Source organism: Balaenoptera musculus, chromosome 4 (genome assembly GCF_009873245.2).
Source record: "Balaenoptera musculus isolate JJ_BM4_2016_0621 chromosome 4, mBalMus1.pri.v3, whole genome shotgun sequence".
Lineage (NCBI taxonomy): Eukaryota > Metazoa > Chordata > Mammalia > Artiodactyla > Balaenopteridae > Balaenoptera > Balaenoptera musculus.
The window spans coordinates 64,857,149-64,884,945 of NC_045788.1; the positions used below are offsets into that span (position 1 = coordinate 64,857,149).

The 27,797-nt window shown below is 49.2% G+C and overlaps 2 protein-coding genes across 11 annotated transcripts; both read right to left on the reverse strand.

The window, feature by feature from the left end:
- Positions 1–455: 455 nt before the first annotated feature.
- On the reverse strand, positions 456–861 carry LOC118894481 (ATP synthase subunit g, mitochondrial-like). The gene has a single exon (XM_036850782.1). It carries the CDS (start codon positions 844–846, stop codon positions 535–537), a length of 312 nt encoding a protein of 103 aa, XP_036706677.1. The 5' UTR covers positions 847–861; the 3' UTR covers positions 456–534.
- A 1,825-nt stretch (positions 862–2,686) lies between these two features.
- On the reverse strand, positions 2,687–26,404 carry BCL6 (BCL6 transcription repressor). Of its 10 annotated transcripts, none has more exons than XM_036849784.1 (10): positions 16,963–18,381; positions 15,768–15,806; positions 14,776–14,949; positions 12,993–13,214; positions 10,388–11,359; positions 9,658–9,842; positions 8,104–8,271; positions 6,872–7,002; positions 6,620–6,757; positions 2,687–3,901 (listed from the first exon to the last, which is right to left on the reverse strand). In XM_036849784.1, the coding sequence occupies exons 3-10, from the start codon at positions 14,934–14,936 to the stop codon at positions 3,758–3,760; spliced, it is 2,121 nt and encodes a 706-aa protein (XP_036705679.1). In that variant the 5' UTR covers positions 14,937–14,949; positions 15,768–15,806; positions 16,963–18,381; the 3' UTR covers positions 2,687–3,757. The 10 variants fall into 10 exon arrangements, with proteins under 10 accessions (XP_036705679.1, XP_036705682.1, XP_036705677.1 ...); XM_036849787.1 differs by lacking the exon at positions 16,963–18,381 and adding an exon at positions 26,196–26,397 and having other exon boundaries at positions 3,603–3,901; positions 14,776–14,943; XM_036849782.1 differs by lacking the exon at positions 16,963–18,381 and adding an exon at positions 26,196–26,397 and having other exon boundaries at positions 3,603–3,901.
- Between the last annotated feature and the right edge of the window lie 1,393 nt (positions 26,405–27,797).

Sequence of the window (27,797 nt, forward strand, 5' to 3'; positions counted from 1 at the left end):
CTCTTTCGGGGAAGCAATATTCAAGTTGACAAAAAGTACCCCTACATTTACAGACACAGCTGTTGCCAAAGGGGTCTTTCTCTGATTTTAGCAAAGAAAAACAGACCAAATTGTATTCTTTATACTAGGTGATTTAACTAGTATATACCATGTTTGGCACATGGTATTATTTTTCTCCTACTGGAACAAGTTCTTGTTTTCTCAAAGCCTTTCCCCAACTTTTCTAAAATTAAGCTTAAATATCATTTATTTCAAGCCTTCAAAGTAAAATGCTATCCTCATATATACATGCACCAGGTTGGTATATTCATATCTATCCTTTCCAATTGCAGGCTAAGCAAAGACATGCATTTAGAGCTGTATTAATGTATTAAAACAAAGGACAACCCAACTTAATATCAAGAGAAATTGTGACCTTCCATGTAGTGCTTGACAGAGAAACACTGATTTTGACGCATTGTCTTATTTTATTCAAATAGCAGTCTGCTCACACATGGTCCAAGAACACCCAAATAACAAAGCAAAGATTGGTCTTCAAACATTATAGCCCACGATGCCACGCTTGCCTATGATCTCGCCAACATAAAACCACATCCACACCTCAGTAGCCACCAAACCATTCAGTAGAGCTTCCTTAACTGTGCGCTGTTTGAAGCTACCAGTTTGAGCACTATTGATAATTTTTTTCAAGCTCTGAATAGCTGTAGGGATCTCAGCAGGGGTTGGAGGAACCAGCTCAACCTTGGCATAGTGCCAAAATGTGGCCAATCGAGGCTTCGAGTAAGTCACAGCAGCGCTGACCAGCGCCGGGGCCTTCTCCGCGAGGTTACGGACAAACTGGGCCATGGTTCTAGGACGGAAAGCCCCCACCCTAGTTTCTTATCTCAGTCCCTTCATGGGTTGAGGACAGATTTGAGCTAGGTAATCCTTACCATCCCCCATCCCTTCCAGCTCCTAAATTGATTCTAACCGACCCCCCTCTCCAGGTCCACCCTCCAACCACCACTCTGGTCCTTAGAAACCTTTCCTCTAGAAACCCCACAACATAGAGAAAAACATCATGCACCCTGTTTTGTAAGTTATGCATTTGTGAAAAGTTGCGTTCATGTCACGCTTTTGTAATAAAAATTTTATATTCCCTTTGCCCTAGCTTATCTGCTTAGAGATGTTTGCCTTTTACTTATTATTGATTGTCAATTGGCTGCAGTTACTCTTTGATCTTTCCTTTTGTTTGAACTTGAATGCCACCCACACTGTCTGCCCCAGCCCCTCTATTAAACAGTAATGATACGTAAACAATCTCAGAGGCCCTTGGGGAGCAAATCGGCCCTGGGGCCAGCCTCCCTCGGGCCTGTGAATTGTCATTCCTGAAGCTGTCTGTTTTGTAAGTTCTTCTGCCAAGTTTCTGTGGGATCAGAGGGATCATTTTCTCCCTTTTCAAAGAGCAGGGTGAGCTGAGGCCTCGAGCTGGCAAGTCCTTTAAAGTCATTTTCAAAGGAAACCTGAGTTGCAAGGCCATGTGGCTGGCAGAGGGCGGTGTGACTTTCTGAGGCTCTCTCTGGGGCTTTGGGTGGTCAGCTCCCGCAGGCTTCCCAGCACGTGCTCGGAGTCTGCTGCAGAGGCACTGCCAAGGGACACCACTGTCCAGCCAGAGGCCCGAGGGCGCAGAAAAGGCTCTGCTTCATGTCCCCACCCCCACTGCTACCCAGGCATGGGGACAGAGGAGTGAGGACTTTCTCCTCTGCCCCGGTGGCCAGGACCACATTTGTCCTCACCATTCTTAGTTCTCATCAATCAAACTTGGCTCTTGAGGTTTTCTGAGGTAAAATGAAACGGGGTGTCAAAGTAAGCTAGGGTGAACTTCTGTCTGAATTATGGAATCATAAACAATCTAGTTAATCCAATCCCCTCAGGGGTGGTTGGGAAGGGGACCCAGAGAGGTCATGGTTGTCCCAGGTCACACAGGAGGAGGTGGCTGACTTCCAACACAGAGTTCTTGGGACAAAGAACACTTCTGCAGGGATGGAGATGGGCTTGGCTCGTATCAATGCATAAGGTTTCTGAGTCTATAGATGTCTGTCCATCACACAGCAGACAGCAGAAAGTCTCCAAAGACACCAAGGCTGAGGAATGCGTGAGTTGAGGCAAATGCCTCCGTACTGTCCTTGGACCCCAGCAGAGAGAAATTGTTTATGAAGCCAGGAGGTGCTGAGCCTTCTCACTTCACAGAAAGGGCAAAATCTCCAAGGCCCAGGGGAGGAAAGGACACATACATTGGTGTCAGAAGGGCTATAACTGAGGTCATTCATCTAAAGCTCAGCCTAGAGCTCTGAGTGAGAAATAAAGTGAATGAAGCTGGTTAAAACAACAACCAAAAAAAAAAAAAAAAACAGAAAGAGGAGGGAACCGGCCAGAGATAGAGGCGAGAGGTCCATCCAAAACCCCCCACCTGAGCGCTTCATGACCAGAATCTGAAGTCTTTGGTCCAGCCTGTTGCCAGGGGCCAAAGGTGTAGGTCCCCGCCCAGCCAGCAGGAGCAAGCCCCGGCCTCTGCCTCTCCGAGCCCCGCGGCCAGGAGCGGCTGCCCTCCGTGAGCACCTCCCACCAGGTGAAGAGCTGGGGAAACAGACTCGGATATCCAAGTCTCAATTCCGGCACAAGGAAAAAAATCCCAGAACAAACCGAATTGACTTTTCAACATTTTATTCTTGTATTTGTACAGCTATATTTTACAACTCAGTAATGCAGTTTAGACACAGCCAAACCCTGTCTCCGGAGTAGTTATAACACAAGCATGACGCAGAATGGGATGAGACAAACATTCCCAAAGAGAGCTTAGTTAGTGATAACTCCAAGTCCCTGTGTCTGCCTACACTTCCAAAAGGGATGGTGCGGTCGTTCCCCGTTGAAAACTTCCATGAAAAAAAGGCACCGTAGGACACGTTGTACAGGTATATACAAACCGAAAACTAGAACAAAACTACACATTTTTCCTTCCGCAGCTTTTTTTGTTCTTTTTTTTTTAATACACACTTTGTAAATTGTAAACCTTCACTTGCAAAAAAATACAAATACACTGAGGCATTTTAGACAAAATATTTTCTTACTTATACAGATGCAATACTTAAAATATTCTCTTAAGTGCTCTTTCTCAATAAAGATTCTCAGATCCGTGTCTGCCTGCAGATACAAAATCGAGCCTTTAACGCAGTTTTATATTTTTAATATATCTTTTTTAGGTTTATATATATTTATTTTATATATATATATATTTATATATTTACAACTCTGCCATATATTCCTTCACCTTTGGTTAAAAAAATTAAAGCCCTCTCTTTGATAACATACCGAAGTCTCTTCTTTTAAAAGAATGCACATTTACATACAAAAGAAACATCTGATCCCACAAAACATACACATTCCTCATTTTGCAGACTAAGTCAAGTCAGAACTTTTGCATACTCCCCCAGCTTTGATATATAAAATGATTTTGCTTTTTGCTGACATGGTTCGCCTTACACATAGGAGAAGAAGCAGTATTATTTTCTTAATGTTTTACGGCAGTGGGGGAGGGGAGCGGCCTTGGCTCCCCCTCCCCCCGCCCCTCCCCCCCCCCCCCCCCCACTCCCCCAGCTATGATTTGCACTAGTGGATGAAAGAGGCACTACATCATGGGATGAACATGGTAAAGTGTTACAGTATCCTTTGGGTAGATTCTGAGAAGGGGCTCGAATGGAAAGCATCAACACTCCATGCTTCAGCAGGCTTTGGGGAGCTCCGGGGGCAGGTCAGTGGCGGACACACGGTATTGCACCTTGGTGTTGGTAATGGCACCGTGCTTCTGGCGCAAGTGAAGACGCAGCTGGCTTTTGTGACGGAAATGCAGGTTACATTTCTCACACTGGAAGAGAACCAGAGGCAAACTGTTAGTCATCAACTCAAGAAACATGTCATTGCTCAAGGACCTTGACAAGGAGATTCTCCCTTCAAGGGATGGGGCAGCTCTTCCCTCTGGAAGGCCAGTTTGAGAACCCACATGAATTCTGGCTTCTGCTAAGGGACAAGTAAGTTGTGTACAAATGTCCCTTCCTTGCTTTCCAAAGTGTTGGTCATGCTTTTACCCTGCTTGAGATGCATTTCCCTGCTTCAGCTCCACAAGTTCAAGTCTAAACCAAAAATGCAGTTCCGATGCAGACTCCCCAGATTTTTAAGGCTTTCCTGAATCCCTCAAGGATGAAAATAATCCCTCTTTCCTTTGACTTCTGTAAGATTTCTAGCCTTGCCATGTAATGCCATCCCATGCATTAGCATCCTTCTCAGGTAGGGAATCCTTTGATGGTGGTGATCACTTCTTACTAAACCTTGTAATCTTCCCAGTTCCTAATAGAATATACCTCAGACAATTATGCAATAAATCTGAACATATTTGGATAAATGGATTAGAACCGTCTGAATTCATGAAAATTCTGGAATCTAGGATATGCTTTTAAAATGCAGTTATATTCCTTTAAGTTAGTGTGTATACCTCGGATCAGCTAACAAGGCATTAGCAAGTACAGCTGTTTCTTGCTTTGATTCAATGAATGGATGATAATGGTTTTAGTGGGAAAGTTCTTTAAAAGTAAAATGGATGACTAAATGTAATGGGGTAACCTGATGCAATCCTGGAACAGAAAAACATTTTAGGTAAAAACTAAGAAAACCCAAATAAAGTATAGACTTCAGTTAAAAATAACATACCAGAATGGGTTCATTAGTTGTGATGAATGTACCCTAGTAATAAGACGTTAGCAACAGGGGAAACTGGGTGCACATGGGAACTCTCCATACTATTTTTGCAACTTTTCTATAGATCTAAAACTATCCCCTAATAAAAGTGTAATAAAATATGTTCATATAGAGAATATGTTTTAAAATAAAAATGGAAATAAATTTAGAAAAAGAAACAAATTAAATGGGCAGGCAGTGAGTAGAAAGAGCCCCGGTCTTGGGAGACAAGGGCCCCTCATATCTATGGCACCCACTGCTGTGCGTCCTGAGTGCGGCATTTCTCTCTGAGCCTTGGCTTTTCCTTCTGTAAGGGACCGAGTCAATATACTTGAAGGTCACTCTTAACTCTGACATCCCTGTGCATCTAAACATCCAGAGAATAATTGAAACAGCAAATATGTATTGGACTCTCACTATGGGCCAAGCACTGTTCTGAACGCTTCAGGGAATCCATTAATTTAATACAACTCCATGAGGTAGGTGTTATTATCAGGCTAATTTTACAGATGAGGAAATTAAGGTACTGAGAAGATGATTCATTTGCCCAAGAACAAAAGCAAGTAAGGAGATATTCACTCAAGGATTGATAAACAACTGAATGAAAATAACCACCTTTTCAGGTTAACATTTGCGATACGGGTTAACGATTCATTCATTCGTCCTTGTGCCCATCACGACCTACAGCGATGCCATAAACTCAGCAAAGCCAGCCTCATCTATAACAGTAGTTTCCACACCTGTAAACCATGGGACTCTTTTTTTCAAATTAAATGGAAACTGGAAAGGGAAAGAGACTGCTGCTGTCTCATTCCAGTCCTGCCCTGCGGGGTTGCAGAACCTCAACGATTGAAAAGAGCACAGTTTGAAAACTGCTCATCTACAGCATCTTCACTATTTCATAGAGAAAGAAAACTGTGGCCCAATGAGAGGGTCAGGGTTTGCCCACAGCCCTAAAAAGGGTCATTGTCAAAGCTGGAATAAGAACCCAGATATCTCAGCTACCTGGCCAGGATCTTTCCCCTTTACAGCAGAGATCGGCAAACTGTTTCTGTAAAGAGCCAGACAGTGAATATTTTACACTTTGTGGGCCTGATATTCTCTGACACAACTACTCAGCTCTGCACTGTAGTGTGAAAGAGGCCAGAGACATACGTAAACAAGTGAGCCTGGCTGTGTGCCAACAAAACCTTATTTGTGGACGTTGAAATTTAAATTTTATATAATTTGTATGTCACAAAATATTATTCTTTTGATCTTTTTTTTTTAGCCATTTGAAAGTATAAAAACCATTCTTAGCTCATGGAATTTCAAAAATTAGCCCACAAGCCATAGCTGGCTGAGACCCTGCCCTAGAACACTGTGATTCCTATGGCCTGATCATGGCCTTTTGCTGCTGGTCACCTGCAATTGCCTTTTCTCTGTTTTTTTCCCTTGTATCACCACATTCTTCTGGGTCTCCTCCTACTCTATTGACTGCTCCTTCTCAAACACCTTAGCTCCCCTGAAGTAGACATCTAGCCCAGTTTAGGGCCGTGTTGGAAGCACTCAATAAGCGATTGTGGAATGAATGAATGACTCCGATATCTATGTCTTCACAATCTAGACCTCCTTCCTAAGGCCCAGATCACCTCGCCCAACACCTCCACTTTAAAGATGAGCAAACTAAGACTCAGGCCAAGGTCAAGCTGGTTGTCTTTGAAAATCAGGCCTAAATCCAGGTCTTAGGACCGTTAGAGTTCAGTGGTCATCCCACTGCGTGCCTGAGATTAGAGCAAACAGTCCTGCGGCCTCAGCCCTCCACCTCCCCACCCATCCCAGGCCAGCCAGCAGCCACGAGAGGCTAACGTACATGGTAAGGTTTCTCTCCCGTGTGGATTCGCAGGTGGCTCTTCAGAGTCTGAAGGTGCCGGAAACGGGTGCCACAGATTTCACAGGGATAGGGCTTCTCGCCAGTGTGGATGAGCACGTGGGCACGGAGGTGGGCCACCTGCGCAGAAGAGCAAAGAGCGAACTGAGAGGCTCTGCCGGGGTGGGCTACAGACGCCCCGCAGCCTCTCAGCGGCATCCGGGGTTAGGGTCCTTCCCCACGCCCTCTACTCACCTGGACAAATCTGGCTCCGCACGTTTCGCACTTGTAGGGCTTCTCTCCGGAGTGAATTCGGGTGTGGGTTTTCAGGTTGGCTGGCCGGTTGAACTGGGCCCCGCAGATGTTACAGCGATAGGGTTTCTCACCTGTCACCGAGAGAAGGGGAAAAGGCAAGCCACACTCAGCAGACGTCTCCACAGTCCCCGGGCCCTGGATTTCAAAGCAAGCTGCCCTTCCTGGGGCCACTTTAGCTTTCTTTCCCTTGGAAGATGTCAGAGAGAGGTGTCAGGGGTTGGCCACCCCCGCCTGCCAGCCCTCTCTTACACACGCACCAGCACACCTCGCCTGCCCACGACCAGGGTCAAGAAGCAGGTGGTGACGTGGAGGGAGGGAAACGATGCAGGGCGTGGGACAAGGAGGGAGCGAGGTTCCAAGAACCAGCCTTTTCATTGGGATTATATAACTGTGGGATGTGGACATGTCACTCTCCTTCTCTGGGCCTCAGTTTCCCTCTCTGGAACCCAAGGGGTGAGTTTAGATGACCTGGGAAGGCTCTTCCAGCTCTTCCCTCGGGTAAGACTGATTCAGTCATCAACCCACTCCCCAGAGAGACACAATCAGGCCGCTCTAGTTTCTCTCTTTGAGAACAAACATGCTTTTCCGCTTGTGGCAACTGCAGCTGGATTCCATTTGCAAGAGGGCTGGGGCCTGAGTTGGAGTAGCTGCTCAGACAGAGGAAACCAATAGGAGGGCCGAGCCTTCCTTCATGGAAAGTTTCTGGGATAACAGACCCATTTAAAATACCAGGAGAGAGTCAACTTTGGACAACAATCAGGTTATTAGGCGCTACCTGGGAAAGGAATGTGAGTTGATAAGGAACAAGCCCTCAGAGGGAATCAAGAGGCCTGTAGCGTTTTTCTGATTTATAAAAACCGAATCGACTTTGCCCCTCTCAGCCAAAGTTTCTTCCCCTGTACAGTGGGATTAACACTTCTGACCCCAGCAAAGGTGGAGAAGCAAGACAGAGCATGTCAGAGGAAAGACAAAGGATGCAGGGAGTGGCTGGGTCACTAAGCAAAGGCGTGACAGGGCTAGGCCCGCACTCAGGCCAGGACAGCACCTGCTCCCTGCCTCACCCCACCGGGCGCCAAGGCCCTACACTGCTTTCTCGAGAACGCTCTCCCCGTCCTGCCCCTGGGGAACCCTGGTGAGCTCGGGGGGTGGGGGCAGGGTGTACAGGGCCATACCCGTGTGGACGGTCTTGTGGCTGGCGAGGTTGCCCTTGTAGCGAAAGGAGGCCTGGCAGCGGTCACACTTGTAGGGTTTGTCACTGTGGGTCTGCAGCATATGCCTCTTGAGGGAGGCCTCCTCAGAAAAGCGGCAGTCACACTCATTGCAGAAGAAGGCCCCATTCTCTGTTGGAGGGTGGGAGGGGGCACCAGCGTCAGAACCACAAGGAAGGGAGGTAGGGCTCCGAGGCCTCCCTCCTCCGGAGCTACCCCCAGGGCCAAACTGAGCCCCCAGTGCCCTGTCTGCCCAGTGTTCACGGGAGCCCAGAGCAAAGGGCCTGTGCGGATTCTCTTTTTCTTAGCGTTTAGAGTCTCGATCGTGGAGGAGAAAGGAGACAGATTTGAATATTAAGGTATAGGAGGGAAACTCAAACCCACAGGTACCCACATGGCCTGCGCCAGCTTGAGGAAAGTTTGGCACTTCCTTCTCTCGAGAGCTCTGAGGACTGACTTTCCTTATCAGGTCATAGTTCTACTTACATTCATACCCAGAAGCCCTTGGGTAAGACAGCCTCTGTCTGTGTCTCTATCTCCAAAATCAGGATAATAAACCCCTGTCCTGCCTACCTCGCAGGAGCACGTTGTATAACATAAAGCATCATAGGAATGTAAGATATGAATCAAAGTCAAAGATACTTTGAGGTCATCGAAGGAGGAATTAACGATGACCATGGTCACCCTTGCACCTATCTGGATTTCATGTCTCCCAAACAGTTCTGAGATAGGGAGACCAAAGATGATGGTGGAAGTAGAAACAGAGGCCCAGAGAGAAGGAACTGGAGTGTAGAGCAAAGGCAAATGGCCACGGGGCCAGGAGGGGACAGTCCCTGCTCTCCCAACTATCGGTCCATGACCCTGTGCCAAGCCTCTCAGTGTAAATAACTAATTTTCTCTTTTGTTTTAACAATTTGGAAATGACACATCATGGTGGTTTACCCCTGAAGAGGTATCACTGGGCTATCCTGCTACAGACAGAGCTGGAGGAAGAGGTAAAACCTGGGGAGGCCAGTCACACACTATCCAGAAACGTCAATTAATAATCAGTTCAACTAATCGAATTCAGCTGACAAAAACTGAGTGCCTACTCTGTGCTAGACTCACTAGGCCCGATGGGAAATGCTGGCATGAATAAGGCCGGATGCTTCTCCTTCTAGAATGTACAGCCTAGCAGGGTGAACCAACATGCACACCAATCAGTTTGGGACCAGAGGGCCTGAGAAGGCTCCGGGAGCTAGTTATGGCCAGCCCCACATCCAACTTTGCTGGAAGGAAGCTGAAAGGGCTGTGTGGTCCTTCTGTAGTCCCCCAGATTAACTCAAATTCCCCATCCCTTGCTTTGGTCAGCCTAGTTCCCTACGAGGTCAAGCGTGGGACTATGGGTTGGTGATTTAAATGCCAACGGACTTCCAGCCAGGGGCTTCTCCCAATCAATGACAACAGCGTAAATAAAATGGAAACACAAGGCCTGTGGAGCAGAGGCTGAGGCCAGGGGAGGGAGGGGGAGGAACTCACCACAGCTGGAATCTGAGTACTCGGACTGGGTCTCTCCCAGCTCCTCGGGGAACGTGGGGCCAGTGGCGTGGAGGCACATCTCTGCGTGCTGCGGGGACTGAGAGCCACAGGACGTGCACTTGGGGGCGTGCAGGTAGAGCGGAGAGTGGCTCTCACTGCTGCTGCGTGGGGAGCCGGTCAGGGACCTGTGGGGAGGAGGAAAGGGCCTCAGCAGCTGGAGCAGGGCAGGGCGCTCTGCCTGGCCTTTGTGCATCCCCTCCTCCCTGTGCTCAGGGCAGCCCAGAGGCCACTTGGAATCTGGAGCCACAGAGTTATTTGTCCCCAAGCCTCCCTCCAAATAGCAGACACATCGAGATCACGGACGGGGGCCACACTGAGCCCGAACTCCACTCCCGGGCCCAGTTTCCTCCCCGCAGTGCCACAGTCCACAGCCTCCCGCGGTCCAAGGCAAGTAAGAGGACTCCCCCCTGCCACAGAGATTGCAGGAGCTTGGGATTCTTGGAATGCTCATCTACCATGGAGGGGAATTCTCTCTCTCTGTGAAAATATACCGAAGCTTAAGGTCCTTCCTTACTTAGGCCAGTTCAATCAATAGGCCTTGGCCCATAGCTCCAATGTGCTCAGCATTTCAGGCAAGAGCAGAACACAGCCCCCTGCATCCATCAGAAGTGACCCCAGAACCCTGCCCAGGTAAGCCCCGACCCCAGGTCCGGACTGCCTCTGAAATCACCTGTTGACGATGTTATTGAGCCTGCTGGCCTGTGGGATGGTGGAGTCCTCCCCATTGGTGCTGAGCTTAGTTGGGGACTGGAGGTCAAGGGTCTCGGGCTCCATGGGCGGCTGGCAGGCCGGCGGGGCAGTGTAGGCTCGAGGGGAAAGGCGGCCCAGCTCAGCCTGCTCGGGCCCCTCTGGTTTGGCATTCTGGTTGAGGCTGTTGAGCACGATGAACTTGTACTTCTTCCAGTTGCAGGCTTTGGGGTCAGTGGGGCTTTTGGCCGGAGGGGACCCGGAGGTCTGGAGGATGCAGGCGTTCTTGCTGCTGCAGGACTCCGTGGGCGAGTTGGGCTGGCAGTCGGACTTCTGGGGGCTCTGCGGGCTAACCAGACCCTTCCGGTTCAGGGGTGCATTGGGCGGCTCGAAATGCAGGGCAATCTCATCCTCCGACGAGGGCCTCTCTTCCTCTTTGCTGGCCTTGTCACAGGCGAAGTATGGGGCGCTCCGGGCCGAGGGGGCGGCAGGCTTGGGGCCCTCGGCCACACTGTAGTGCATGTCACTCCGTGCCTCCTCCAGGGCTGCCTCCTTGGGTGAGTACACGTTGTTGTGGCCCACAGTGGGGGACAGCTCCATGGCCGGCCGACTGTACTCACTGGGGACTGGCCTGGCGCTGTCGCAGGGGAGGGTCCGCTCCTTGGGGAAGGGGTTGGCCACAGGCATCCGGGCGTCCCGCAGCTCCTCGTCGGAGAAGAGGAAGCTGCTGACCGGAAGGTGGCCATACACGGGGTACGAGGCTGGCGGCGTGGACAGGCCGTTGTACAGGCTGGGGGCGAAGGCTCTGCTCTCACAGCCAGGGGCGCCCCTCAGGGGCAGGCTGTTCTCCACCACCTCCCGGCCCCGATAGGCCATGATGTCTTGGGGCATCAGCATCCGGCTGTTCAGGAAGTCTTCACGGGGAGGCTTAATGGCAGGGACCATCTCTGCTTCACTGCAGGAGCAAAAAGAGAGAAGACCCCGGTCTCCAAATCAGAACCTTCCAAGTGACACTGGACTATGAAACCACATTTGCACTTGAGTCAGCCAGACATGGGCGATGTGGCCCTGGAGTAGGGAAACACTTGCAGTTACAAGGCAGTTCCGCTAAAAGTCTAGCAATCTAGCCCACAGCTGGGGAAACAAAACCCAGAGAAGGGAAGTGAGTTACCCACACAATCAGTGCCTGTTTAGATGTGATTTTGTATGTTTAAGTCCCATATGTATACATATGCATGAATCTATAATTATTCAAATGTTATAGAATATAAAGCTGTCAGAGTCCTTATCTTATTTCATCCTTACAGAAGGGATGTAGATCAGGAATTACTGTCTCCATTTTACACACCTGGAAACTGAGCTTCAGGGAGGGAAGAATTTATACGATGTTGGTGCCACATGTTTGGAGGGTCATTGTCATACTGGTGCCCTGTGAAGAAGGGACTCGCTCTACATACTGCCTGGAGCCGTGGGGAAGTTTACTTTGGAGAACAGGCAGCACGTGCCAGCGTAGGAAGCCCTGGCTCTGCAGCCGCCAGACCTGGTTTCCAGTCTCCGCTGTGCCACTTAGCAGCTCTGTGACCTGGAGCAAGTTACTGAACGCTCCAAGCGCAAGGCCTGACCCAGAGAGAGCATTCATAATGATGATCTTGCCACCATTATCACCCACAGGAGACAAAGAGCTCAAGCTGCGTATACTTGAAGGGACATTATGTGGGTGAAAAATAGGCCAGCTCAGTCTGACCGCAGTTAACAGAGCTAGAACCAAGGAGTGAAGGTGAAGGGAGCCAGATTTCAACTCGCCGTAAAGAAGAGCTTTCGAACTATCCAAGGGAGAACTGCATGGCATGGCTCTGGGAACACTGAGTTCCTGGCTCCTGGAGATGTTCAAAGAGAGGCCGGAAACCTTTCTGTCTGAGAAGGGATGCAATTACCCTGGAGTAGCTGAATCAAATGGTTCTACAGAAGTCAAGGCCCAAGTCTCTGTCCCACTTAGCAAAGCTCTTCCCTTCTTTGGCTCTCAGGTTCCTCATCTTTCCGTGATAGTCATGTCTTACCAGCCCTCAGGTAGGGGGCTAGATCCAGTGAACCCAATTTAATTCAATAAATGTTCTCTCTAGTAGGAGCAGGGTGACATAAAAGATGAGTAAAGCAGCCCACAGTCTGGTGGGGGAACTAAGGGGCATATGTAAATAGTTACAGTGGAAGCCTAAAGGAGAACCAAAACATGTATGCAAATAGTGAAAACAGAGGCAAAGCCTAAAAGACAGGCAAAAGGCTTTCAGACACAGCTGAAGAGCTGAGGAAACAGCAAAGTGATAACTGCACAAACGTCTATGAAGAAGCTGGCATCCAGGCGTGGTCTTGCAGGATGGGTGGGAGGAAAGGGTCTATCAAGTGAATGGAAGGAAGCAAGAAGTGGGGATGCACACGGCATACCTAGGTAGCAGGAGTGTGCAAAAGCAGTGGAAAGGTAGGCTGTGGCGTATCCCAGTGGATTATCTTTTCTGCATGCAAGCATTATCAAGCATTTCTGACCCTGTCTGATCCCTTCCGTCTCCAAGGCTTCCATCTGGGCGGCAGCTCACCTGGCCTTGATGAACTTCCGGCAAGTGTCCACAACATGCTCCATCTGCAGGTACATAGCTGTGGCCATCACGGCCATGATGTTGCCCTCCCGCAGATTGAGCCGAGACGTGTACATGAAGTCCAGGAGGATGCAGAACCCCTCCGGGTTGATCTCAGGATCCAGGTTGATCACACTGAGGTTGCATTTCAGCTGGTCTGTGAAGATGCTGTAGAACAGGCCACTGTAAAACAAAGAAATGTCTCACTGTAACAGACACATAGAAACTGTTATCAATTACAGTCAGCACGGACGCTCAGCCCCTCTCCCCTGGACCTAGCTTCAGAGCTTCCGTGGCAATTAATAATAGCTGCCATTTATGGAGAATTTACTAAATCCCAGAGAGTCATTACACACTTTACATACGCTATCCCGTGCTCCTCACAACCTTGCAAGGCAGATTCTATCCTTCTCTCCCTTTACAAACGGGGGAACTAAGATCAAAGAGGTCAAGTGATTTTCACAAAGTCACAGAACCTGTATTCTTTTGGTCTTAACTGCACAGCTTACCAGAGCTAAATTTAGCACTCCTTTGCAGTAACTATTTTGAGTCTATATCTTTGGGATAAGCATTTCTTTTCTTGTTCCACCAAATTATCCTTATTTTTAAAACCTTATTGTATTTTTTTAGAAGCAAATTAGGTATTGATGACAAATAAAATGATGCCTACATCTACAGTTTACTGATTTTCTAAAAGTCCATAGACTATCACAAGGTCAATACTCCTAGGAGAGCCAAGTCAGTGTCAAGCCATGCCTCCAGGTACCATGATGTCTGGTAGAGGAAAGAGCACTCAGTGAGAGGCCAGAATTCTGGACTGTCACCTGGATTCTACTCTTTCTGAGCGTGTTGCCAGAAGTGAGCTAGACTTCACCCAGTAGGTAGCTAGGCAACCTTGGGTAAGAGACTTCACTTCTCTGCACCTTGGTTTCCTTCTCTGCAAAGCAGAAACAAGAGTGTCTCCCTTACAGGCCTGTGGCAAGAATGAGAATGTAAAGGGGACAGATTGATGCCTGGCACGTAGTAAGCATTCGGTTAGCGTTAGCTATTATTTTTCTCTCTATATAAACCTCTCCACTATTTAAAACAAAGGTGCTTGTTGTAGATGTTGAATAAGTCCTCTACTAGCAATCAAAATCCCTGGCTCTACATCAGTTCACCTATGAATGTCTTCATTTTATCAACTATGAAATGAAGCTAATCGTGCCATCCATAACACAGGCCACTATGGAGATCCAGGGAGGTGCTGTAACATAAATTGCTCTGAACACTTGAAATACTTGACAAGTATGAAGAATTAGCCAGCTCACTTTCACCAACATACATATGCTCTGAAACACCCATAGAAATATAGTCATGGTATAAATAAATACAGTCACAGAAAAAAAGAGCAAAAGATCTCAAATTAACTTGCTTAAAATATTTTAAAACTCGCTTTCACTTTTCATTTTTTCACTGGTTCACCGAAGTTAGTCTCCATGTTTGCCCAAAACACATCTCTTCTGGACACAGTATATGATTTCTTCTCCCTCTATCCCCACAGAACGGAAACTCTTTCTTTTCTGAAAGTGTGCTCATTCGTTTGCTTCCTGGGAACCCACTCTGCCAGGCCATGTGCTGGAGATCTGGAGAAAAATGAGATGTGATCCCAAACACAGCCAGAGACCTCCGCGCTCCACACTGGCAGCCGGCACCATCGCTCCCCTTATATCCAGCGTCCGCCTTCCGCTTCCAGACCCCTCACCTGCAGGCCATGAGGACCGTCTTATGGGCTCGGAACTGCTCCCGGCTCACCACGATGACAACATCCGTCAAGATGTCGCGGCTCCGGAGGCGATTAAGGTTGAGAAGAACGTCACTGGCATGGCGGGTGAACTGGATACAGCTGTCAGCCGGCGAGGCCATTTTTTTTCTTCACCTGAAAGAAAAGGTCAGAATCCTGTTAGTCCTCCAGAACCTGTTTCTTTCTTACCAGGAGTGTGAGAGCAGGCGGCTTAGCCTGCTCCCTTGTGTTTGCTTTTGAACAATTCATGGCCCATCTCTGGGCATTACTCTTCATGTCTGTACAATGAGCTAATAATCTTTAACCAACTTGTTAACAGAAAACCCTATTGGGGAAAGAGGAAGGGAATGAATATTTGTTGAATGTTTTGTCCACATACCAAACATGCTGCCAGCATTGAGAGGCAGTGAGTGTGTGACAGGGGAGAGAAAGCATGCTTTGAAGGTTAGCGCATGGGCCATACCTTTTGCAGGCTGTGTGACTTGGAGCAAGTTGTTTTACGGTTTCTGGACTTCAGTTTCCCAAAATGGGAGTAGTAATTCCTATGCGGTTGTAAAACTTAGAGATACGTGCCTGGTCCACAGTAGATTCTCAAAAATCGTAGCTATTCTCATCGGCATCTCATTTCATTATCCCAGCCACCATCTGTCTCTCCCCTGCTAGGCTTCAGGATTGTCTGACTGTATCCTGAGCACCTAGCGCCTTGCTGGTGTATCGTAGGTGGCTAAATTAATGTGAACCAAGAAACGAGTAAGGGGCTGAGTGATCGCACACAGTGTTAAGACAGTTGAATGCAGGGGCAAAGGGGTGGGGGCTGGGTGTGACGGACAGGCAATTGGCTCTCTTTTATCTCATCTAATGAAAAGTGGCACCACTCACAGAGACACATGCATTGGCAAATTAAAAAAAAGTTTGTCCACAAAATTGTAAAGCATATAATTCAATTTACTTACCCACTGCCTTGATTCACAGTCCAAAATTTTGCTTAAAACCTGCAGGGAAGAGAAAAAGCAAACAGAAATTGATTTAATGAATGTAAGATTGTCCACTATAGTCTTATTTTGGGACACACATATTTAGTTTTACTTTGATAGCTGCAGCCTGCCAGCTGGTGCGGTTTTACCACAAGCTAGCAAACATTTTTTCCAGCTCGGCTCTTACGGAAACAACGGGCATCCAAAGCCATGCGATAATAATGTTTTTACCCTGAGTACTGGGAATACAATTTCATACATTAATTACATATACATAGACACATTTATTTCCTCTCTCAGAGTAAAAAATGTATGCCATCCAAAGGCCCTTGAGTTTATGGGAAAGAAAAAATTAATAAAAGTGATTCTTTCACTACTAACGAGAATGATCCTTCAGGAGCCTAAAAACTCTGGATGCTTTTCGAAAACTGCTAAAATATTATCTTTCAAGGCCTAGAATGATTCCACAAGGCCAACAGGGTCAACATCTTTATCCCTATTTCACTGATGACAAAACTGAGACTTGGGTTCAAGTGGCTTGCTCCGGACAAACAGCTAGGCAGTATTTCCTGACTAGCTGAAACACTTAAGACGGAATAAGGAATCTGCAGAATACAACCTGAGATGGTATATCTACTCTTCTCTCCTTTTTTGAAATTTCCCCTCCCATCCCTCTTGGGTCTAAGACCAGATACAGGGCTACAAACTTCCAAGTTTGTGCTTCCCCCTGCTGGTGAAAGATTTAACTGTGTGGTTTGACTGAGACCTGGCCAGGAAGCGCTTAGGAAATATGGACCCTCTCCAAATTGGTTTCTCTAAAACAAAATAATTTAAAGCATAGGTGAAAGACTCTCATTTATGATCACATGTGGGCTGCAAAACAAAACAATATTTGAAACCACCCCCCACCCCCCATGCACGACTTCTTTTAAAGTGTAGCCCTTTAGAGTTATCTTCCGGGAAAAGGGGCCCGAGGCCAGGGAGGTCATATTGGGCCACATAAACGGTGAGTGACCTGGCCCTAGGTCTTCTGGCTTAAATTCCTGTTCCCTTTCCAAATCAGCCTACGTGCTGTAGAACATGCAAGACAGCACCCTGATGTGGGTGAATCTCATTTTTAAGTTCCTTCCCTCACACAAGCACTTTGCCCCCATTCCAGGCTGCTGAGTCTTACCAAATGAGCACTCTAAAATGAGAGGTTTCCTTGAGTCTGTAACCAAACACTCTGACATTTCTCTGTGGTCCCAAGTGCCAGTCACTCAATCTCATCGGCTTCAAGGTTAATGTGTGCATGTGAGTGAGTGGGGACAGGGGAAGGAAATGGGGGAAGGGAGAGGATAGAAAAAGACAAAAGAACCTATTTATTTCCTCCTCTCCCCATTCTAACTCAAGATGGGCAAAGAGAGATACACTGAATGGGTCCTAACCAAAGTCCGACGATGGTCTCCTTGGAAAACGAATGCTGAAGACACATGTGAGGTTTATTTATAAACCTTCCCCTCTTCCCCCATGGAAGAGATCCCTCAACCCTTCTGGAATACCTAAGGCTGCCCTGGAACAAGCTTCAAACACCATCTTGCCTGTGGATTTCCAGTCACAGACTTTTGGAACCGCAGGAAGCCCAGATTTGCCATTTCACCTTGACAAGTGGCAATGACTCACTCCAGATGCGGAATGAAACAAACAAACAAAACAATTCCCCTGGGTTCACTGTCAGCCAGGCCCTAGGCTGGGCACTTTCCACTGTAAACCTCTCGGCCTGGCTTGACCAAAAACAATGCGCATACACTAAGGCCCCTGTCCTTATTAAGTCCACTCCTTTCTCAGCTAGCGTTGTCTTCGGAGCCCCACAACTAGTGAGTATGTGGGTTACAGTGGGTGTGGGCAACGCTGCCGCCCTCTAGATGCTGCAGGTGTGGGAGCACTACAGCATCTGGTTTGTTTTTCGGGACCACTCAGCTCTTTCCAATCCATTATTGTGGCTGATAACAATAACAGCCCCCATTTCCTGGGACGACACTGAGGCTCCAGGGGATGTCTTGCCCAAGATCTCAGAACTAATTCCAAGCAAAGCCCGGGACAAACCCCGTCTCCTAGCTTCGGCCATCCCACCAATGCCAAACACAAGACTCATTCCACAGAAACAACCAAGACAGCAGAGCTGTCAAGGAGAAACTGACATCTGCAAGGGCCCAGACGTGGACTCTCCCCACCCCAGCCAGCCCCAGTCGCGGAAACCACCAAGTGAGAGTTAAACATGGTCTTTTCCACCCCACACACGTTCTCTCCTTTGGCGCTTTCCCTGTGTATTTTCAGTGAGGCACCTTGAGAAGGCAGATCCTTTAAAGGGTTTGAAGAAGAAAAAAAGAGGGAACTCCCCCTCCAAAAAAAAAAAAAAAAAGTCAAAGAGAAAAAAGACAGCAGAAAGGAGAGGGAGAGAGACAAGAGGTGAGGAGAGCGAAGCCAGCCAATATGAAAGACCCCAGCCTTTTCCTCCCGCCTCCAGAGGCAGCCCCCGTCTCTTGCTCACACACAAGGGCACAAACTCGAGCCCTGCGGCCAGGGCAAGCCCGCGCAGATCCGCAGATTCGCCCACCCCCATCACACCGTACCTGTCTGCCAGGGACCGCCCACCCCCGGGCGTGCTGCCCGCACCGCGGCCCGTCCACCTCGAATCCCCCGCAGGAGCGGCGGAGGCCCGGCGGTACCCCGGTGGCAGCCCTTAATTTGGTTACATTCAAAAAAAACTTTTCGTGCACCTCGGTAACGAACATTATGTGTGCCTTTTTTCTTTCTTTTTTTTTTTTTTTCCTGTTACGCCGTCAAGGCAGGGGGCAGTGAGGGGAATGGCACAACCCTCTCATTCCCGGAACGTAGTCGATCTCAACTCAGCGGATTTCAAAGAACACTCTCTGCCTATCGCCGGCTCCAACGAGAAGTAACTTTCCAGGAAGCTGCCGGCCCGGACGGCCGCCAGGATCGCAGCCTGCGCCGCGCGGGCCGCCGGGGATTCACCCGGCGAGGTTGGCGGAGGGGATGGGCGCCCGGGGAGGAGGCTTGCGAGGAATACGGCACACTTTCCCCTAAATACCTCGTCCGCTCCCGGTCCTGGACTCCTATAGTTCACTAGTTCAACCCCTTCCCCATAACAATTTTATAAATAGGGACAGTCAGGCACAGCTGGTCTAGAACCCAGGATTTCGAGTCCAATCCCAGGCTTATTTCATGACTTCAAGTTGCCGAATTCCGGTGTTTGTTTGCCTGGTGTGTCTTTTTTTCTCTCTCTTTCTCTCATTTTGCGTGCCCCCCGTCCCTCCCCCTGTTTTAAAGGGAGTGGTTAGGCGAGGCCTCAAGGTCAAAAAGATGGAGTCCCGAGGACTGAGGGTCTCCATCCAGCGCGCCCCAGCCGAGTTGGAGGAAAACTAAACCGAAAGCCCCTTCCGCCTACGTTGGCAAGAAGGCGAACCCAGCTCGGCTCGGTTTCCGCCTAAGATCTTTAGAATAGGAGCTGTCAGGCCGAACCTGGCCAGATTTCAGAATTTCCGAATCCGATTTCTCCGAAACCATGGAGAAAAGGTCGGGATTCGGCAGGGGCCTGGGCGCAAACCCTATCGCGTTCACGGGCGCGCTCCAAGGTGGCCTCGCCTTCCCGTGGCCTTCCTCGGAATTATAATCCCTGGGCGTCATCGCCTAATCGGTCTCAGTATCGGGCTCCGAGAGGCACTTTTGGGGGCCGGGAGGTGGGGAGTAGGGGGCGCGAAAGATGCAACCTGTAAGGCCGCAGTCCACTCCTAAAACTGGCGGGTAGCGTCACAGTGCGCCGCGTATCGCATCAGCAGCGGAGGCGGGGTCAGTAAAGACTGGGCCTCTTTGGCTTCATAAAATCCCACTTTCTCATCCCTTCGCCCGGTGGGATAAAGGTGAAAGCGAAGGCTGAAATTTAATATGGGATGGGATGAGAATCTAGGAAGGGAAGCTAAAATTAAGTAAATGCACTTATTGGAAATTAGGAGTCCCGTGGTTCCGGGACTAGCTCAAACCTAATCATGTTTTACCGCTGCCTAACACTAGAGGGAGCCCTCCATCAAGGCTTAAAACCGACAACTCCTTGTCGCCCCGCCCCTCCTTCCCATTGACCTAGTTTAGACACAGTCTCCCGATTTGGAGAATGCCTTCCGCGCTTCCCCCTTCAATATCCCGTTCGGGTTTTGGATTATTGGTAATCTAATAACTCCAATAACTCGTTGAGAAATCCAAAGGAGAATCTGGAAGTGCAAAGCACTCTTTAGGGGCAGGGACGGGGGATTTTAATAAGGCTGGAGCTGCCGCAGGGGAACCAGCATCAGGGCTCCTTCCGGAGCGCTCCCTTTCTCCGCAGCGTCTCAGCTAATGAGCTAGCTGCTCGGGTCTAGCCATGGTGATCTGGAGGTGGCGGGATAGGGTCAAACCGCCGAGTTGTTTTTGTTTTGGGGGAGAAACACTCCTCGCGCTCTTGGCTGGGGGGTGGGAGGGTAGGAAGACAGTAGATGAAAGTGAATTTGATAACGCGGTGGCTTCGGCAGCCGCTTTGGGTGACCGAGGAGGTGTTCAGGGACATTATGTCCTGACTTTCATTTCTATCACACTTCCTGCCAACAGCGCTCTTGCAAGCCTGCAAGCTTCTAGGAAATGCAATAAAATAGAGGGATGTGTTTTATCATCAAGATCTGAAGAGGAGCTGCAGAAGGGACGCTCCCCAGGCGCCCAGCTCGTGACGGCCTTCCTGAAAGGGCCGGCAGTCGATGCCAGCAGACCACGAGCAAAGATATTTTGGCCATCCTGGCTGGACTGGGCTCGGCCTTTGCAAAAGGTCTGGCGGGAGAGAGGAGAGGCATGATCTCCCCAGGCAAACAATGCTTTTAAAAATCCGATCTGGACAGAAGTCAGCCAAGGTCTTTATTCACGTTAATGAAGATGGAAGGCACTAACTGTCCTTGGAAAGCGATGAGTCAAACTTGACCGCTCTTCAAACACGTCCCCAGATTCGTTTCCAACCCGAACAGAGGCGCGTTTCTCCGACGCGGCCTCCAACAGCTCCCGCAGCGGGAGAGGCGGAACTCGATTCCGGCGGACCAGGGCGGTGGAAACAACGGCTTCTCCCGCGGGTGTGCGCGCCTGCGGTCGCTAGGGGTCGCCAGCACGCAGTCGCGCGTTTGCCATCTTAAATTTTGAGCTCCGAGAAAGAAAACTTTGCTGAGAAGCTGTTGTGGATTTCACTCTGCCTGTCCATAGGACCCACACACACAATTGATTTCTCGCCAAGCCACTAAGCAAAGTTTGGAAAGAAGGGGAAGAGAGCTATTTCAGGATCCAAATGCGAGCCTCGGGAGCAGCGAGGTTCATCTCTGCAAGTCTAGGGACTGGGCTTTAATCACGCCCTAACACACACACAGCCCCCTCCCAAGAACTGAGACCCCCACCCCTGAGCACTACCGTAGGCTTTTCATGTCTGTTACTGAAAATCTTGGGCCATGCTTTCTAAACAAATTCCTCGGAGACAGCTGGGGAGCCCTTTCCAACAACGGTTACCTAAGAGGTTAAAATCATGGCTCCCTCTGACTTCTGCTCCTTTCTCTTAGATAACTCAAAGGGGCGGAGATAAACTCGCCTTTGACTTTTAAGTCACTGACCTGGAATTCAGAAGCTTAAAATCTGGTTCCGGTTAGGTCACTAACTCACCATTAACCCTCTCATCAGGCCTGTTTCCTCAATTGTAAAGCGACATATGTCCTAGAGCCCCTGTGGCATCCCTCCACTATTGACTTTTCCGGGGGAGAGGCCACAGCGACTGGGAAATCGTGTTTTCAGAACCCGGTACTTCTTGGTTCTCTTAGCGGAGGCAGATGCCAGTCGCTGAGTGGCTGCGGATGGAGCAAGCATCCGCAGGCTTTCTAATTTTTATCCATCGTACCAAAACTTTGGAGGTTGGGTGTCATCCTCATTGGAGGGTACCCTCCCTCTGTCAGTCCTAGCACCTGGTTGGGATACTTGGGGACCCGTAGGTGACGCGGTCGGTCCACTGCCCTAGGCGGGGAACTCAGCCAGGACCTACCACTAGGTGGCGGACTCAGTCCGTGAGAAAATCGCCGCGCGACCACAGCCTTTCACACCCGACTGCCCCCCACCTTTTTGCTGTTGTTGTCTCTTAAGGGAGGGGGGGGGGTGCCTCTATAGGGCAAAGCTGGAAAACACTGAATTTACTAGATGTAATTCCTTATTCCCGATGCTCAGGCCTCTAGCAACAGAAACGCGGTATCTGGAGCTGCGTTCATGTATTATGTATATACCTTGATTCTTCCAGCCCGAAAGGCTGAATGTATTGGGAAGAGAAAGAAAAGGTGCACATGTCTTCAAAAAGCAGAAGGCACTCGACGGCATTACCAGAGCTTTCTGCCAAACACTGGTCGACCAGCAAAAAAGTCGGGAATAAACTGATTCCCACGTAGAAAAGGGGTCCTGGAGGCCAAGGGCAGGCTTAACAGCGCTCGGCTAAGCCGGGGATGGGGGAGTGGGGACGAGTTGGTCTTTTGGTGGGGCTCTCGTCTCAGAGTGGGAGGCGGGGAGGGCTGGGAGGAGCCGTTCCTGGCTTCCAGTGGGGCGAAGAGAAACCGGCCAGCTTTCCCACAACACAGCACCCTCGCTCGGATCACTGCGGCGGCTTTCCCACTTGTTGCGCAGTGCAGGCAACTGGCACGCGCCACACTACTTTGACTCCCAGAGGACTCCAAACCCGGCTACGGATCAGCCTACCATTGCCCCAGTCCATCCACAAACCTCCCTCCCCGACCCACCCCCACATACACCATCTTCACCGCCAGCAAAACGACAGGACTTCCAGTCGCTATGGTTTTTTTACACCAAAACATTCCTCCTTGTCTCAATATCAGACAGACAGCAGAATTCGGGTGCCCTGAGAGGTCAAGTCCAAGAGGGAAGGGGGGCTACCTCCGCCAGGAGAACTCGCCTACTTAAAGCCAACCAGGCAACCCTCCCCGAGAGCGCGCGCGCACACACACACACACACACACACACACACACACACACTCGAACTACTTCGCCTATTATGACACCATCCTAGCTTTTCTCCCTCCTTTTGAGAGATCAACTACAAAGTCCTTGTTTAAAAAGCTAGTTTTATCTCCCCTTCCTAAAGAAAAAAAAAAATCCTCATAAGGTCATTTCACAACATTTTTCAAATATTTGACTTTTGCAAATAGATAGTTTCACCCACCGAGGGGTGGCGCTGCCGCACCACCTCCTCTGAATCGCTAAATTTTTCACAACAAAGTGGGTTGTGAGTGTGGCTACCCGGCAAAGGAGAGAGGGAAGGAAGAATTTTGACATCTAGCCATGGCTACCATTTACTCAACCAATAACTGGAACTCTTTAAGGCTCAGCAAACGACAGCTTAAGAGTTTAGAGTCCCATTCCTGTCAACCAAACCCACAATAAAAATGGGACAGGCTTTTCAAGAAAGCAAGGGGTAGAACCCTTCAAAACTGAGCATAGAGGAAATGGCCAATTGGAGAATTCCCACTTCTAGCTGCCTTCTTCAAGTTGCCCGGTTTTTACAAACAGCTACTAGCCTTATCGTCGCTACCAACAGACCCTTAAAACCAGTCAATGCTTGGGCCTGCAGTATTGGAAATCTTCCAAATAGGATATTGGAACCTTCTATTTATAAGTGGGGGGAGGGAGGACTATTTCCCATCTTCAGGTTTCTATTTTGGCCTGAAGACTCAACTACAGTCATTTTAGCAAGGGAATGCCCATCTCCTGGTACTCCCTTTCCATTTCCTCCTCCCCCAGAGACAAATATCTTTTCTCCTTTAAAAAAAAAAAAACACATATATTTTAAAGCAAGAATGTGATTTCACCTCGTTCCTCTGAGCTCATGTTTGCTACCTCCAGGAATAGCGGGTGGACTAGGGCCAGATGAACTTCAACTTGGGTTGCAGATTTACGAGGTTTTGTTCCAGTGCCAAAGGCTCTTAGTAGTAAATAATGAGCAAAATAGATACCTGTCTCCTGACCGATCCTGCGGGCCCCCCTCTTACTTTTTTTTAAAGTTATTTATTAAAACCACACACACCTTGCAAAGAAAAAGGGAAACTGGCAGTCTCTGTAGAGGAAGCCGGTGGCATCGCTCAGAGCCACAAACTGTATTTCTAAACAGCCCTTTCCCTGGTTCCTTCTCTCCTGCCCCACTTTTTTTCTTTTTACTTAAGTAAAAAAATGCACCTACTGACATTTTACTTTAAAAGAAAAAGAGCAAAGCATTACAAGATTTACCTCCTGGAAACTATAAACTGAACAAAAAATCCATAAAGGATTAAATCAGTTTCCTGAGGGGGATGGCCAGCTCACAGAAGAGGTCAGGGACCCAGTAACAGCTCTGGACTTTGAGCACCCACTTTGGGGTCATTCTTTCGGCTCAGCTGTCAGGACCCCCACCACCAAGTCAAACATTTCGAGAGAGTCCACAACATAAAAAGGGTCTTTTTCATGCTTTTTTTTTAATTTGTAGGTTTGTGTACTTGTTTCCTTGTTTAAAACTCATTATTGCCACACTAGTTCCATTTTTGGCCAGAGTTCCAAGATAATACGGCATCATAAAGGCAACGCAATCCACAGTTCTCAAGACGTTTACCACGGTCACTGCATCCGGCAGCGGAGTGGCCCCTCGCTCCCGCTGCTCCCCAGCGCAGCCGATTTCCGAGGCTCCAACTCCCCACCCACTCCCGCCCCGGGCCGCCGCCGCCGCCGCCTTCCCGCATTCTTACTCCCTCGAGGAGAGCCACAGGTTGCAAATCCAACCAACCTCGCAATCCGTTTTTGCAAAATCACTCACAAAGATCTCCCGTTCGCGCCCGCGCCCCCTTCTCCCGCGCCAGATCCCCCAGCTGGGGCCACAAAGTGCCCTTCTCTCCTCCCGGGTCTCGCACGTAGGACCGCGGGCTGGGGCTGTTTGTTTTTCCCCTCGCCCAGTGCAAGGGGAAATCTGAAGCCTTGACGCCGGCTACTCTCCGGCCCGCAGTTTTTGTTTGTTTGTTTGTTTTTACAAAGCTTGCACCATGGGAAAAATAAAATTTAGAAAAGCGGAGGAACAGCCATTGGGAGCTAACACCGAGTCACGAAGCGCCCAAAATACAAACACCGCGACCGCCAGAAATCCCGCCACCTTCCCGCTTGGCTGGGCCGTCCTGCGAAGGTTCCCGGAGTCCCCGCACGCTGAACAGCACCGCAGGTGCAAAGGCGCACCCCTTTCCCACCCACCCCCCCAAATCCCCGTCCCGCCACAAGCTTCTCTCCCCACGATGGGGAGAGGGAGCGCGCGGGGCTTCCCGACTCCCTAGACTGCAACCAAGAAAGAATAATTTTCAAAGTATTCAACATCCCCGCCCCCAGGCAAGCTAAACCTCCCCCAAAACGCAGGGGAAGGGGACACCAAAACACTCGGATCTCGTTAGGAAGATCACGGCTCTGAAAAGAAAGAGTAGAACCCATACTTCAACTGGGTTTGTGAAAAACAAAAAACAAAAACAAAACGAGGAGTTCGCTTGCATTTTTCCTCCCAAATCTCGGCTCGGAGGTAGGGAATCTAGAGGACCAAGGCCGGTGGAAGGGAGCCAGCGGGGCGAGCGAGCGGGCAGCCTCCCTCCTCGCCTCCCGGAGTGACCAAGAAGGACGGGAGAGGGGAAGGAAGGAGAGGCGAGGGAAAGGAGGAGGGAGGGAGGGAAGGCGAGGCTGGAGCGAGGGAGCAAGGAAGGCAGTTTGCAAGCGAGAAAAGAGGGAAAAAACACAGCCGCACGAATCCAGCGAGATCACAAGCCGTACGCAAGCAGCAGCAGAAAGAGCGAGAGCGCTAGCGCGCGTCCTCTCCGCCGTCTGGGGCCAGACAGCCCCCAGACTTGCCCGAATCACCCCCCCCACCCAAGCACTGTCTCGTCCTTTCTGCTCCGGCCGCCCCCTAATTCCCCTCCTTCCTCTCCTCCACCTCCTTTTCAAAAACCAAAACAACACAAGGGAGGGTGGCAAAAGCCTCCCCAAACCGGCCAATTCACTCAAAGACAACAAGAATAAAATAGTAAATATATAAAAATCTATATCCTAGAGTGGGAGAGACGTGGGACTAATCTTCGGCATTTATTTTAACACCTGACAGCTACAACAAATAAATATATACATTTACATCAATAGATACACATAGGAAACTTGTAGCCAAAGCATTTGGCAAGAGCGGAAAAAAAAGAATTAAAAGGTAAAATAATGATCATGAGCAGCGGCGGCGGCAGCGGCACCAGCGGCAACAGCGGCGGCGGCGGCGGCAGCAGCAGCAGCAGCGGCGGCAGCAACAGCAATAATCACCTGGTGTCCGGCCTTTCCTAGAAACTTCTTGCATCACCACTTCTAAGAACCCCAGTTCTAAGAATCAACAGAGCTCAATTCTCGGAATTTGAGCTGCGGGCTTTACCACTGCTACGTGGCAGGGGAGGACTCGGTGTCAGCTCTCCGCGACTTTTGCCTGCTCCGGCCCATAAAAAACCCTCAAAGCCACAATATTTTCCCACTGTCCGGCATATTTCGGGTTCCTCACAGGCTGGGCGTCTCGGGTTTGGAGGTTTCGGTGTGAGGCTCGAGGGGCCAGACGGTGGCTCTCCCTCCCTGGCCCCCGGGCGATGGTACAGCCTGCTCCGCCACCGTCACGTGGGCGCCCCCTCTGTGACGTCGGCGTCTTTGCTGTAGCAAAGCTCGGCCTCTGGAATTCTGAGAACTAATTTGCTATTCGGTGACATAAGAGGGGGAGTGCGCTTTGCTTTCCCGGGGTCTGGGGCTAATTCCTCCGCTCTTCCCCGTAAACTCAGCTCTTCGAGCTCAATACACAAAAGGGAGCGAGAGATTCGAACCTTTGGGGAAAAGTCTGTTATATATAGTAGGTTTCGAGGCGAGTAAGAGAAAAAAACAATAAACACCACAGCTCTTTCCAGCTAGAATATTAGGCACCACGAGAAAAATATTTGCCAAGCAGTTTTCGGTGGGTTCATTTGCTTTATTTTTATTTGGGACAGTTTTTTTTGTTTGTTTTTTGGGTTTTTTTTTTTTTTTTTCCTTGTTGGTGTGGTGGCCCGGGATTTGGGGTTGTTGTATTTTGATGGGTTTCGGATTTTTGCTTCGGATTTTTGCCTTTTGCAACTTTGTGGTGTTACGTAAATCGTAGGATCCCGCATCGGTTGGATTTTGTTTTGAGTGTTTTTGCCCCAATCTCATCTCTCAAGCGCTTTAAGGAAGATGTGTTATTTTAATACTGATACTATTGAAAGAAGCTTGAATTTTTTTGTCGTATGTGTTACATCCCAACCCCCATTTTTGGGGGGGGGTAGGGTGCAATTTTCTTTCTCCCCATGGACTTTTACTGAGAGGACGCTCCCCTGCACTTGAGAGACATGTTCAAAGGATTTGTTTTGGTTTGTTTCTTTCCAGGACAGCAAGTGGTGGGTTTACTCTTTCTGTTATTGTTGACTCTTAGGAAATTTCTTGCTGCGAGAAACGTGTGTGTATGTGGGTGTGTGTACGCGTGTGTTCTACAAAATTCCGTGAGCCAAATACATGTTTGTGTTTTGCTTTTTCTTAAGGTCTTGATTCCGCCCCCCCCGCCCAGCTCGCGTCAAGGTCGTTGTAAAAAATCTCTCCTGTCTGTGTTTAAAGAGATCAGCCGGAGGGAATTCTAAAGGCCTACCGTGCCAGTATCACAGATACTGCGTGTGTTTAGAACAGACTGTGCTACAACTACAACGCGCTGCACGCAGCACAGTCCTCTTAGCTTTAGAGCTGAGTTTCGGGGAGGAGGAGGAAAAGGGGGAAATCTTTCTTTCTTCCTTACTTCCTTTCTTTTTAAAGGCAAATGTAGTGCAGAATCATTCCACTGTGGGCCTTGGTTTGTTTATTCAGAACTGCCAGTTTCCCTATTTA

Coding starts and splice junctions, on each gene's coding strand:
- LOC118894481 (XM_036850782.1), bottom strand. CDS start 846: ATGGCCCAGTTTGTCCGTAACCTCGCGGAGAAGGCCCCGGCGCTGGTC.
- BCL6 (XM_036849784.1), bottom strand. CDS start 14,936: ATGGCCTCGCCGGCTGACAGCTGTATCCAGTTCACCCGCCATGCCAGT. Junction 13,215..14,775: donor ACGGTCCTCATGGCCTGCAG/GTGAGGGGTCTG, acceptor TTTGTTTTACAG/TGGCCTGTTCTACAGCATCT. Junction 8,272..9,657: donor GTACTCAGATTCCAGCTGTG/GTGAGTTCCTCC, acceptor ACCCTCCAACAG/AGAATGGGGCCTTCTTCTGC.